This window comes from Lepisosteus oculatus, chromosome 1, assembly GCF_040954835.1.
Source record: "Lepisosteus oculatus isolate fLepOcu1 chromosome 1, fLepOcu1.hap2, whole genome shotgun sequence".
NCBI lineage: Eukaryota > Metazoa > Chordata > Actinopteri > Semionotiformes > Lepisosteidae > Lepisosteus > Lepisosteus oculatus.
This window is the reverse complement of record NC_090696.1, coordinates 43,063,387-43,077,371: the sequence shown is the minus strand read 5'-3', so window position 1 is coordinate 43,077,371 and position 13,985 is coordinate 43,063,387. Positions and strand designations below refer to the sequence as shown.

At 38.6% G+C, this 13,985-nt stretch overlaps 1 protein-coding gene across 3 annotated transcripts in view; it reads right to left on the bottom strand.

Annotated features, from left to right (window-relative positions):
• Positions 1 to 999: 999 nt before the first annotated feature.
• The window catches only part of LOC102695974 (dihydropyrimidinase-related protein 1), a 57,665-nt gene continuing 44,679 nt past the window's right edge, over positions 1,000 to 13,985 (bottom strand). For 2 of the 3 annotated variants that reach the window (XM_015344870.2, XM_015344871.2), the window contains exons 10-15: positions 9,626 to 9,767; positions 8,762 to 8,932; positions 8,340 to 8,519; positions 3,934 to 4,099; positions 2,794 to 2,865; positions 1,000 to 1,924 (exon numbers count right to left, since the gene is read on the bottom strand). In XM_015344870.2, coding sequence (XP_015200356.2) covers positions 1,833 to 1,924; positions 2,794 to 2,865; positions 3,934 to 4,099; positions 8,340 to 8,519; positions 8,762 to 8,932; positions 9,626 to 9,767 — 823 coding nt within the window. In that variant the 3' untranslated portion in view covers positions 1,000 to 1,832. The remainder of the gene's footprint in view (positions 1,925 to 2,793; positions 2,866 to 3,933; positions 4,100 to 8,339; positions 8,520 to 8,761; positions 8,933 to 9,625; positions 9,768 to 13,985) is intronic. The other variant, XM_006629603.3, reaches the window with a different exon arrangement.

The window sequence follows — 13,985 nt, the reverse complement described above, 5'->3', positions numbered from 1 at the left end:
TCGTGCTCGAGCTTATAGTTTACTAAGAATCTGGGGAAAGATGTGAAAACTGATGTCCATAAGTGATCCCATAGCAACTTAAGAGAGCTTGAGCAAACGTTCCAAGAATAACGGGCAACAATTTCACCCAACCAAACCAAAGGGTGATAGAGACTTACCCAAAAAGAATGGTGGCCATAAATTCTGTCATAGGTTCTTCTAATCCAGTATTCAGTGCATGGGTCTGAATAGTTGTGTAACCATCCATTTTCTAACCACTTCATCCAATCCTGAGTTGCGGGGATAGCCTATCCTGGCAAGCAAGAGGCGCAAGGCAGGAAAAACCCTGAACAGGATGCCATTCCATTGCAGGGCACAAACTGACAGATGTACGCACACGAACACACCAGTGCCAATTTTGCCAGAAGTCAATTAACCTACCAGTGGATCCTGAGAGGAAACCAGAGCACCCAGTGAAAACCCATGCAACCACGGGAAAAACATACAAACTCCATACAGATAGCACTCCAGGAATTGAACCCAGGCCCCCAAGCACAGCAAGGCACTGAACACTTATGCAATCAACAAGTGACATTTTTGGGTTTTGCCCGTATTTACTGTAACTTATGCTTGGAAAAAATGTTTATGTATCATTCTATAAACACCCCCTGGGAAGGAACTGAATACCTTTTAAGGCATTGTATCTTAAAAAAATGTCATTATCAAACCTGGAAAAGCCTCTATAATGATGTTAAATAAAAATGGAAATCTCCAGTACCCTCACCTAAAAACAGTCAAAACATTTAAGAACTACAGTACGTCGTAGTCAGGTGAAACCAGTATGTACAATACTTGCTAAATGGCTGGAATGCTTATTTGTGAGATAACTGAAAATAACTGTCACTTGTGTTTTCAGTTTTATGTATCAATATCAGGAACAGTACTGCAGAAGAGAGCGTATGGCAAATCCATACTACTATACCAGTACTGTATGCACAGAAAGAAAAGACACACTACAAATCTTTTTCATGTTTTATTTCACAAGAATGGATTAATCATTAAAGCACCAGACAACAGTAATCAAAGAAGTAAACGTGTAGACAAAGAAAACTGGTAAAAAAGGTAGGTAGGGAAAAGTGTGTTCTGAGTTCCACTTCAAGAGGAGCAGAGCCTCTTGTACTGCTGTGCCTCTTTATTACTGTAACATGTGGTGTGTGCTTATTTTCTGTGAGTAAGTACCATTCATCCTTATTGTAAAGACAGTGCTGCAGTTCACATAAATGAAGATAATGCTAAACTATTTGCATATGCCTGTCATAGCTTAAAATTGCATCGTTCCTACTAGGTAACACTGTGAAAATTCCCTGTTAATCTTAGCTGCCAACAGATACTACTATTCTCTAAAAAAAGAAAAAATCCATTGTGATTCATTCCATGAACCTAGAACTTGGTCTGCTCTTGATTACACTGCAAGAGCTGTGTATCTAGGTTATACCTTGGCAAAAACTCTTTACATCAAAATGTATAGCTACATGCAACTAACTACCCAACACATTGAAAAAAGTGCAAAGTACCAATCTCGTTACAAAACAATACTGATTTACTTTTTGTCTACTAAAAGGGTAATGGAAGCACCATGCTTGAGTTGACTATGGCATGAGTTACAATGGTGAGGCAGTCATGTTCGAGCAATAACATCACACTAAGGTCACCTCATCCTATTAAACAAACAGACACTTCATCTTCTCATCAATACCAGAGAATCTGAGGACTCAAAAACACTGATATACAAAGGAACTGAACAGTCTCCCTCACTGATCCATTGTAATGTCACAATCCTCAAGTCCAAGACTTCAGCCCAGGCTGGTGATGTTCGAACGGCCACCTGGGGGCGCTACAATGCGGTGACCGGAGCGTCGAGGAATGTTGTCATCGATCTGTGCACCTAGAGAATGAGGCATAGCGAGAATTTAGGACAAATTCAGGTGATGCTGATTAATTCAGTACCTTAGAATTTATTTTAATAGGCTGCACACTGATGTGAAATATTTAATGATTGAGTATTTCACAGTAGAGTCCTAATCTACCTACTGTACTTGCTACAGTATACTGTATATTAGAGCTACAGCAATTGGTAAGTTTCTCGATAAGATTTTGCACAGTAGTGTTTAATTATCCCTCTTAAAATATTTCTGAAGGTCAGGGCCTTTAATGAGTTTATTGGCCAGATTTATGCTTTTGTATCACCACAAACCCATTTTTACTTAGATTGTACAGTTAAAACAAGGTACTATTGGAAAAGAATGAAAAATAAAGTAATGTTATGCACAAGTAGTACGTTTCTGTTGAATTTCTTTCACTAAACACTTAACCCTGTAGTGTATTTATGGTTTGGTCACCCCTAAAAATCAAAGTGGTGAACAAACTGATTTCTATCAAACTTAAGATATTTCCTTATGAGCTATGCATATAAATGCATTTATTGTAGAAGTTAAAAAAAAAAAGGTATTGAGTATTTATAAACATAGGTCATGGGATGTGCCACAAACATAAAACACAGAATTAACAAAGCATAACAGAGGGAAATTATATTTTGTAGAAACAAAACTGTGTTGAAAGGTTCATGCACCAATTTTCAAACTAGTTATTCCGTAAAATGTTGGGATCCAATTTATGATGACTTACCCAGATTTCTGAATGAATGTCAAGGAACAGTTTCTTATAGATTACTCCTGTTTGTTGTCTAATATGAGGAACTTAATAGTCTACAAAAATTATCATGAGACAATACCAATAGGTGTTAACCTCACAAACCTATGGCTGGTGTGTGCTTGTAATGTTTGCTTGTATTTGTGTACCCTTCCAACTGTTGTCGAGAAGCTGCCCCTGGAAATATATAAGATGATGCATGTGAGAGTGCTATTCTAAATACAACATTATTCACATAATATATATATATAATACCAACTGAGTATAATGCAGACCCATAATATGCTGCTACTGGAAAACAGCACTTCTGCTACAATTTTGTTATACATTTGTACTTAGCCAAATCATTATTATCACATTACAATCGCCTTATACAAAGAAACACATTATAATATTGCCCTGTATAGAATTAGCATGTTCCACAATAGCAAACATTGTCTGAAATGAAATACAGAATATCTTCCATTAGTAAGCACAAAAGTTAATGTGTAAAGTTAAAACTTGACTTCTTGTATTTTTGACTGTACATTTATTGAGGCCTTATTGTGGTTTTAACATGCTTTGCGCTTGTCTGTAAAGTGGTATGAGGTGGTATTTGTCAACAAAATAATCTACAGTATGTAACAAAAAATAGCTGAGAGATTGTTTAACCTTCTCCTATTATGAGTTAAGGAAATCGTTTAGAATTAGTCTGTTGCTGTCTTGAAACTCCAGGTATATTATGCTGTGCTTTTGTATGAATATTTTGTAAATGTGGTTACATTTTTGTTTACATTTTTCCTCTGATGGACAGAAGAAGGTAAAGCAGTAAGAATGCAAGAAAAAGTTAACGAACGTTTCACATTTCATTTTCTGTTTTATAATTGCAGCAGATTCACTATTCACTGAAAACTGTATTACGTCTGAGATCCCGTTATCTTCATTTTGAAGAGACAATGAGCATGTTTTCTTTCTGAGCTGTGAGGAATCTAACTCCGTAGGTAAAAAACTGCTTTCTCCAAAGGAGTTACTTGAGTTAAAATCTATTTATAATTAACAAGGCTCTTTATCTTGTTCATTTTCTCAGCATCTAATTTAAAGGACACCAACAAACACAGACATTAAAATACATAAACACACACAATAAAGGGGTAGAAGTACAGCACGTACTGTAGACTACAGGCAAGTGAGATTGTTCTCATGACTGTACTCCAGTGTGTCCTGGGTGGCCACACTAAATCGAAGAGCAAGACAACATCGCCCTACCTGATAGGCTGAAGTTAGATTGGTGAAGGTTCCTGATTGGAGGAGCCTGGTTCTTGGCAGGAGATGATTTTGCTGATGGTGCAGGTGTGGTGTACTTTGGAGTTGCAGGGATTTCATACACAGGCCCATCATACATGCCCCTAGAAACTCCACGCATTCCCATTACCTTGAAATACAACAACACTGCTTTAAGACAACAGCATGCCAAGAATATACTGTAGAATTATGCGTTAGATTAATAACCATGTTGTACCTCTCATGAATGTTTCCTGACCTCCTGTACTATGAAACAAACATAGATCATTCCACATGGCTTAGAGGAAGAGTTGATACAATGGCAGTAATACATTTATGTGTAATTATTAACACACAGTAAACATGAAACTGAGCCAGAACTTGTTTGTCTGTATTCTTTCCTATTTAGGAGGTGGCGCACTGGCAAGATAGTTAGCACAACTGCCTGAAAGCTGGGGCTCTTGTCAAGTCTCCATGTGTTCGTGAGGCACTAGACTCTGGTTTCTTCACACCACCCAGAGGCATGCAAGTAAGAGTTTATTTGTAAGACGTCACTTGGATCATAGAGAATGTTAGTTCTGCAAACAACTGAGAACTATAATTTCTGAAGTACATAATTACGACATAAGGATTAAATGGTTTAGCGTCAGATGTTTTACATCTTTATCCTTTGGGTGTTTAAGCTGCAGTTACAATATTAGCAGAAACAGTGCACTGTATGCATGATGCTCTTAAATGATGCAGCACTGCCATCTACTGGAGTATTTTGTGAAGTATTTGTATTGAATATTTACAGTAATCAAAATATTTTCAGGGCATGAAAAATAAGCATAAAACACCTATTGGGAAAAATATTTCAAAGCAAAATACATAAAACACAGAAATACAAATCAAAATCAGGGCCCTAAAAAGTCCAAAACAGAAATGCACTCACAACAGAAGTTCCAATGTGAAAAATAACATTTCTGTAAGTTGAAGGGGGCCTTAATGTTTATTATCAAAAATTCTTCTGTGCAAGTGATTTGATATAATAGGATCCGGTTTTTACATTTTAACTGTCTCATGTTTCATTTTGTTGAGAAATATTGTATAACTATTTCACTTCTGAGTCATTCAAATATTAAACTACACAGAAACTACATACACTGCAGAGTTGCAACTTGCAACAAATGGCAGTGCACAAAAGATGGTGGAAAGCCACAAATGACGTCGTAGTTTAGTTTAGTAAACAAGGACAGCACACAGATCATAAGCTGTACCAGAGTAAAAAAAAAAAGCTAATTTACTTCAGTAGTCCGTGGGCAGGTCACAACCAACAAAATACAAGTTCAAATTAGTAACAAAGGTTACAACTTGTTTGATTTTTAGTCCTAGTTGAATGCTAAAACCTACAGTACCAGATAGTCACTGGGCGCTATACCTGAACATACAAGAGAAATGAAACAGCTTTAATGGTCTAGCGGCAGATTACTGTTGCCCCAAGATGATCCTGATATATAGTAGGAGACTACAAAAATTCATTGTAGCAAGCAGCCATATCACCCTGCAACTCACAGGTGGCAGCCCCCTGAAGCTCAGCGGCTGTGAGCCTGGTCAGTACCTGGATGGGAGACCTCCTGGGAAAAACTAAGGTTGCTGCTGGAAGAGGTGTTAGTGGGGCCAGCAGGGGGCACTCACCCTGCAGTCTGTGTGGGTAGTAATGCTCCAGTATAGTGACGGGGACACTATACTGTAAAAAGGTGCTGTCCTGTGGATGAAAAGTAAAACTGACTCTCTGTGGTCATTAAAAATCCCAGGGCATTTCTTGAAAAGAGTAGGAGTGTAACCCCAGCGTCCTGGTCAAATTTCCCATTGGCCTCCTAATAATCCTCATCTATAAATTGGCTTCATCACTCTGTTCCCCTCCCCACTGATAGCTGATGTGTGGTGAGTGTATAGGTGCACTATGGCTGCAGATGTGCACTATGGCTTTAAATGGAGTGTCCAGAAAAGCATTATATACTATAAGTAATTAATTATGAAATGGACTACTGTATCATCAAAAAACAAAACCAAGTAGGGAAGTTAAAAGAACGGTAAAAAGTCAACTTCTTTGTTTTTTTTCTAAATCAGTTACTAAAAATGTATTAAACGTTAATTTTTACAGTTTAAATAGTAAAACAGTAAAACAAGCATTGAACACTAAACATTTTAATCATTTTCAGTCCTAAAAGAAAACTTGCAATAAATAATTCGGTAATATCCTCTTCCATTTTCAACAGCTTGTCTCATTGTTCCTGCTGTTCTCAATTTGATATGTACAAATATGTTTAACTGCTATTGTCTGATAATGTATGCTCCGTGATTTATGCTATGGTTCAATATATAAACTTAATTACCTTGCGAAATACAGTATACTGCAGGATGCATTAGGTCTTGTGAGCCTTGTAAATAGCCTAAATGGTTCTCATTTTAATCTTTTCACATGCCTATAATATACCAATCCCTCGAATGAAGAACAAGTTGCTCCTTTAAAATTCATAAATTGGGAAGGAAATTGTGTGACTGAGGTTACAAAAATCACCCAGCAAGTAATACACAAGCAGGGGTGGTTTTTACCCTAACAAATCCCTAGAGCATCATAGTAAAAACACTTTTTCCTGCTAATGTAATTACCCTATTTACCTAAGAACAGTATATAATATAAAAAGACAAAAAATGTTTAACAATTCTAAGAACGCAGAAGCACTGAGGACCTGTGTTGTGGGATGTCCCGTTCAGCTAAAAAAAGGATGAACCTTCACTGTAACAAAACCCTCTTGGTAACAGAAAAAATGGGTATGAAAATGTGTTTCATTATTGTGAAATTTGGAAACAGGGTGCTTGTAAAGTGAGGGAGGAGTGTGTATCTTTTTAGAAGCTACTCTTGAGCTCTTGATGTATAAGAAATTAACAATTGCAATATGTAAATATACAATCTTAATACAGTTAACATTGTGAACATTTACAGTACATATCACTTGCAGATGGGAAATGCTTTTTCATCTCTGTCCCACTCAGCACCTGTGAAGAACAGTCTGATGAACTGGCCTGCACTGTTTTCCAATCTTCTTGGGGGAGATTCTTGTACATGCAGAAAACAAACTTGACATCACGTTTTCTTATTCCACTGTATATAATGTATACCCAAGCTGTTTCATAGCTGTAGACTTTGAGTTGCAGCAGACTTCTTTCACACCACTTTCAGCCTACTGTATGTCACAGATTTAAATTTTAGCCTTTTAGTTTTACAGTACATTTACTGATTTTTATACTTTGCCTTCACAGAATGTGACAAGAAGTCAGGTTTCATATTCACTCCAGTTTCAACTTCCAATAGCTTTTTTTATACCCTTAGCAAAATGAAACCTCATCTAACCATTAACGCAATACACTAAATACTGGTGAGGGTCAGGAAGCCAAAACCTGTCCTGTGAACTGATAACATACCTGGACGGGACACCAGTGCATCACATGGCCAAGGATAAGGAGACAGTTTAGAAAAAGCCACTCTAAACAGGTGTTAGTGGGGCCAGCAGGGGGCGCTCACCCTGCGGTCCATGTGGGTCCTAATGCCCCAGTATAGTGATGGGGACACTATACTGTAAACAGGCGCCATCTTTCGGATGAGACGTAAAACCGAGGTCCTGACTCTCTGTGGTCATTAAAAATCCCAGGGCGCTTCTCGAAAAGAGTAGGGGTGTAACCCCGGTGTCCTGGCCAAATTTCCAATTGGCCCTTACCAATCATGGCCTCCTAATAATCCCCCTCTATGAATTGGCGACATTACTCTGCTCTCCTCCCCACTGATATCTGGTGTGTGGTGAGCGTTCTGGCGCACTATGGCTGCCGTCGCATCATCCAGGTGGATGCTGCACATTGGTGGTGGTGGAAGGGAGTCCCCATTACCTGTAAAGCGCTTTGAGTGGAGTGTCCAGAAAAGCGCTATATAAGTGTAAGCAATAATAATAATAATAATAATAATAATAATAATAATAATAATAATTATAAACTATCAACCACCACCTACCAAAAGTGGATGAAATCAAACCCAGGATTCTGAGTATGTGGGACATTGGTGCTAACAACCACAACCTCAAGGCCTAGGTTTTATTTGGTAGGTCTGTCTGTCACTAAATTCCTGAGGTACACAAACTTTAAATGTTCACTGCAACTGACACCAATAGATTTGCCACAAATGGCACACAATAATGGCGTTTTACCACATCAAATGCGGCAAAAGAAGTAATATTTGACATCTGGTGCAGAGGGAGGTTCACGCAAATCACAAAAAGCAGGAGCGATGCCTGTTGTAAAGGGGTGTTTGGATAAAACCACAGACAGGCCTCAGGCCTGAAGAGCTGAGGCATTACCTTGTTCCTCGTCTTGATGCGTTGGTACACATACTCAGGGAAAGGCTTCCGGGGAATGTAACGGCCCATTCCCTGGTGGACATGCAGATTCCCATCTTCAAACACTATTTTGCCTTGGCTGATGACCACCAAGGGAGACCCATGACACTCCATTCCTTCAAAGATGTTGTACTCCAGAGCCTTAAAACAATCAAGTGAAAGTATTATTTAAAAAAAAACAAACAAGGTCTGCAATTTCTACGCTTTCAGTGCTTGATACAAAATTTAGCACAACCTATTTAAAAAACAGAGAAAAAAATGTAACTTTATTCATAATAATATAAGAAATTTGAGCAAAGCTCTACAGTATGTTACAGATTTGTAATACACTGTTGCTTAGGAGTTAGGAGTTAATACATCAGATACTGTATGCTTGTTCTTACTGATATTTGCATTTTGGCAGTAATAGTCCTTATCCTGTCAGGATCCCAGATGACAATGTCAGCATCTGAGCCCACGGCTATCCGTCCTTTTCTGGGATACAGATTGAAGATTTTTGCAGCGTTGGTGCTTGTGACAGCCACAAACTGGTTCTCATCCATCTTACCAATTGCCTGGCAGAAAACAGAACATATTTTTCCTTTTTTCAAAAGGATGGAAATTTGCATGCTTTTCATAATGTGGGACTTTAGTAAAATACAGGTTTTACTGTCATAAATCAGTAATACAACTTTGTACTTGAAAATTACAGTACATCCTCTGAACCTGCCTGGATGAGACTGCCCTTCCAATCCAGTCCAGTCCAGATTTTTGCAGTAACCAGCTCCTTAACTGATATTCAGCAGGATTAATAAAGCAGTTAATGGGAGGGATTTATCCAAATTCAGCAATGAAGCAGACTGGACTGCCAGTGCAGTAGTGATCTAGACAATCATGTGCAGCTGGAAGTTCCAATAGAGGACCAGTAGATGGCACTGTCCAATCTAGAGCAATCTTCCAGTATGGTGACAGCTGCCACTGCATTGTAAAAAAGTGTTATCTATTGGAAGAAATGTGAAAGTGAAGTCCTCACTATTTCCAGGTGTTCAAGATCCCATGACATTGTTGTCCAATTCAAGCTTCAACAATCATGCAAAATCTAGAAGCCTCAAACTTCAAAAATACAAAGTTCCATACTATAATGGAATAACTACAGTAGGTTTATGGTAAAGTTCATAGGTATAAAGGTATTTATAGAGGGGGAACAGAAAGAACCATAAGCTACTCTTTTGGTGACTTTGAATCAGAGGTAGTAAATGTAGACTCACTACGGCCTTGTCCCAGACGACTGCCATCCTCTCCTCAACTCCATTAGTCCCCTCAGGAATGAGAGTAAAGTTGTCCTTCCCAATAGCTTTCTGAGCTGTGCTGTAGGCACAGTGAGCGCTGCCCACCACCTGCAAGTCTCCGCTGAACAAAAAAAATGACAGGTCAGAACATCAAGGCCCAAATGTGATGCAACATGATGTTACACCAAATGGATCTATTTATTTGTAAATAGACCATGACCTGAAAACAAAGATGCTCCAACAAGGCCCAACCAGAACAGAGAATCATTCAGAACACAGGTTAAATCCTACAGCCCAAACATTAAAGGTTCAGTCCTAGGCTTAGTCATTAACAGACAGTGATGGGGATATCCTAAGTAGTAGCACACTGGGCCAAATACCCCTGGCTTTGGGTGGGGTTGAGTTGATTTGGAGTTCCCTTGAACAACAGTCTGGGGTCTGTCAGATGCCAATGATCTAGCAGTGTTGCGACAGAGAGACATTCAATCAGTCAGTACTGTGCTGGGACTCGAAAATAACATGACAACACTGACGATTAATCTTTTTGTCCAGAGAGACTGAAGTTTTCCATATTGACAGGGAAAATAATAGAAAACACTTCTGTAAATATTTGATCAATCATTCTGCTTATGTTTTATAAAAGCAGAGCATTTGGAGATTTATACAGTAGTAAAGAATATATGCCTGAGACTGAGAGCTTTAAAACAAATGTATAAAAGCAGGAAAGCAGCATATATTGAGCATCAAAATAAACATCACTTATAACTGCACTGCAAGTTATGAGGCACCTGGCTATATTTTTTGTAGTAGGCACACTGATCTTAAATTGAACAGAGATCACACAGGCAAATTCATCTTTTTGAGTAACATTTTTCATAAATTGGGGATCTACAGTGAAAAAATCACAGGCTAGTTGTGTGTTTGGGCACTACTGGAAGCAAAACAAGTTGTACAATGCATCTACTGTATGACATACTGTATGGTTGGCACAGTGTTGTTGATGTCTTGTGTGATTCTGTCCCTATACTCTTTTAAATCCTTGACAAGCACGTGCAAATGAAGCCTAGATGTCACACTTCATCCTAGCTAAAACAAAAAATGTTCAATGGGGCTCATATGTGGTGAACAGGGCAACAGTGTGACTGTCATGTTATTACTGTATCTCTCAAGAAAGCCACTGTTACACAAGCAGCATGAGGACATCTGTAGTACTTCTCATCCTTTTTCATGATGATGTCATTCCATGTACATGTAGCTCTCTCATTTACTGCATGTTGTTTTCGTGTTATATCTCATCCTACCACTTATCTATTGACCGGTATGTTTATTGTTGTGTAATACCCATTGTAAGTTGTGCTATGTTGTGCATGATGTCCTTATTATGTATTGTTTTGTAATGTACTTTGCACATTGTATGGTGTTGTCTGTTGTATTTGCATGTCGTGAGAGAGCGGGGAGTTTAAGAATCCCAATTTGCCATAATGTACGTATGGCAAATAAACTCCTCTCTCTCGCGTCAGGATAAGCCCACAGGAAGGGCAGTAGGTAGGTTCAAGGACTTGATAAACGAAGAGTCTGCAATCAGGCAGCCTGGAATTTGTGGAGAACAAACAGTGCTGGTAAAACTATCACACTTGGACAACCGCATCCAGCCTGGCACAGTGTCCAGCTTATGGCTTCCCAGATTGTGGCCTATAATTGGAAGTACACTGTACTAAAAGTACAAAGTTTCACTGTAAGGGCTTATCAGGTTAAAACTTTTCCAGATGGTAAATGAAGCAGTCCAGCCTCTAACATACCAAGGGCAAGATTGTATGGTTTTCTTGATAAAAAGGAAATATTGGTTTCTTTTCCTATTTTGACTTTCATCAGACTTGGAATAACAACAGGTTAAATCACTTCATCATCTATGCCCAGTCAACTCTCAACTGACTCAGTGTTTACACCTGAGCGTACCCCAGCTATGAATGATCTGTTAGTCAAAATGATGAGAAAAACTCTGAATATATCTCCAGAACCTGTATTCTTTATTTAACCAAAAACATACATTGAGTGATATTTCAATTGATACTCAGTATATAATTTATATTTGTAAAATTTATATTCCAGTATATAAATGATATTACACTATGTAATCAATAATTGATCACGTTTTAATGTGATTCTTGACAGACTCATGCCATTATAAAAAAAACATTGATCAATGATTGGTAAAACAAAAAAAAAAATGTAATGGGGTTAGGTTTTAAAATCATGACTGCTTAAATTTCCAGACTAATGTATTCCAAAGATTGCTAATAATATTTTTGTCTAATTTAATGTCCCTATATGGTCAGTAATGAAGAACTTCAAGTCTTTAAGTAAAACTTTTTTTTTAAAGATTATACCAGTTTTAACCAGCAGATGTCCCTAACAAGCAAAAAATAACCTGAAAGACAGGAAGCAACGTCTCCTAATTATAATTAATACATGATTTCTCATATTGTTAAAGTCTTTTTCTCGTTTTCAGAAAAATACAAAGATTTTTTTAAATAATTATAATCCTGGCTGTGGCATTTGCAAAGGCTAATTTATTGTTTCTCAAGAAGAGTCCAGCTTCTCTAAAAGGGAGCATCTTTCATAACTAACTTGTCTCACAGTCAAGGTCATCAGAAGATTTCTTTTACAGATCTTGAAATAAATGTGTTCATGACTGTCCTTTTAAGACACTTCCCTTCTTTCGAATATAAAGGTCTAAAAGAAAACAGAAGAACCCTTTAGATGCAACTACTTGTTTGTAGGTGCTTTGTGACACAGTATTTGACTGTATTGTTATTTCTGGTATCAGCCAGAAATATAAACGTAATGAGTGAGATTCTGAAAAGGAACTGTTACCCCCTCTCAAAGATCCTGTTTTATTTGGTAGCCAAGCATAGGCAATCTGCACACACCTACCCCCTGTATCACCTGAATTAGGAGATGACCACACCAGTTTTGTTTTCTTACCTGAACTGGTCCACCACTTACACTCCTTTAACCTACTCATCCCTAACGAGTAGTAGCAGTGGAATTTTCCTGGACTCAGTTAGTCCCGTTTGGATGGACCTGCTGCACCATCTTCATTACCTTGCTGGCAGGCTGACACAGCACCAGCTAACCATAGCTTTTACTTTCCGAGAGCCTTCCTTTGCTCTTAATACATGTGTTAACCCAATGTCTCACCGACAGACTAATAACCGTCAGTGTGACTGCGGGACTGTTCTAACCTGGAGTCGCACCCCGAGATTGCTCCTGTAACTGGCCCCTTTCTGGGGTAGATCTGTCGCTCTCTCAGACGTCTCACCACAAGACTTTTTTCACTGTTGTCAACCACAACCGTGTCGGTCGGCCTAACCCAAATCTGAGCCAAAAACCACCGTCTACTCCCTCAACCCTTATATAGGGAACCTGGTCCAAACAGGTGATACCAATTCCCTAATAACCTCCTGCACACTTGGAATAACCGTTTCTCCCTATTCCTGGAGTGTCTTGACCCAATTTCGACACTCCAGATACAGCTGTCCTGTTAAAACCCACAGTAGAATAGCTACAAAGACAGTCAATTTTGGCGTGTCCTCTGTATAACCATAACCTCTCTTTTTTTATTTATAGAAGGTACAATGTCTTGCAACAGCACTTGTCTTTGAAAGTCTCTAGGGGTGCCGAGCAGTTAAGGCAACAAATCTGTCTTCACAGATCTTTGGGCCTAGTTTATTTTAAGAATCCAGGACAAGGACAATTGTTCTGCATTAAGGAGGGGGGGAAGCTCTGAATACTTTACTTTGCTGAGGATAAAATATTACAGCATTTTGTATTAAAAAGACACCGTCTGGCTTCCCAAGTGGCTCACTAATAATACTTCAACCAAAAATGAAAAGGAGATACGATACCTAGTGGGAAACCAGTTTTACATCAGAGTGTTTCTTTACGTTAACACGTGTAAAAATGACCAGGCTCTGTCAGACCTCTGTGGGATGAAGTCAGCCAAGTGTATTTGCTGCACTGCAAGGGAAGTGTTTTTTTTCCTCCTTCTTTAGATGCTAAAGCTCTGCTGTTAAAAAAGTGGGCAAGGAGGCTGTGGGAGCAGCACTTTACGTGTCAACAGTGTATGGTTTTCACATGTCTCAGAGTGGCGCAAGGGATATGAGCCCCGATACTTTGGAGTGGGTAAAAGTTGAGTGTTAAAATCTGTGGTTGGGGAAAGGGAGGGGTTGGAAATCTACAATTTTAAGTTATAAGAGAAAGGCAAACATCAATATTTGTACAGTACCAGGATGGTGCTTATTTAATAAAATGAATGGACCTGTAGGTTTTAAGAGGT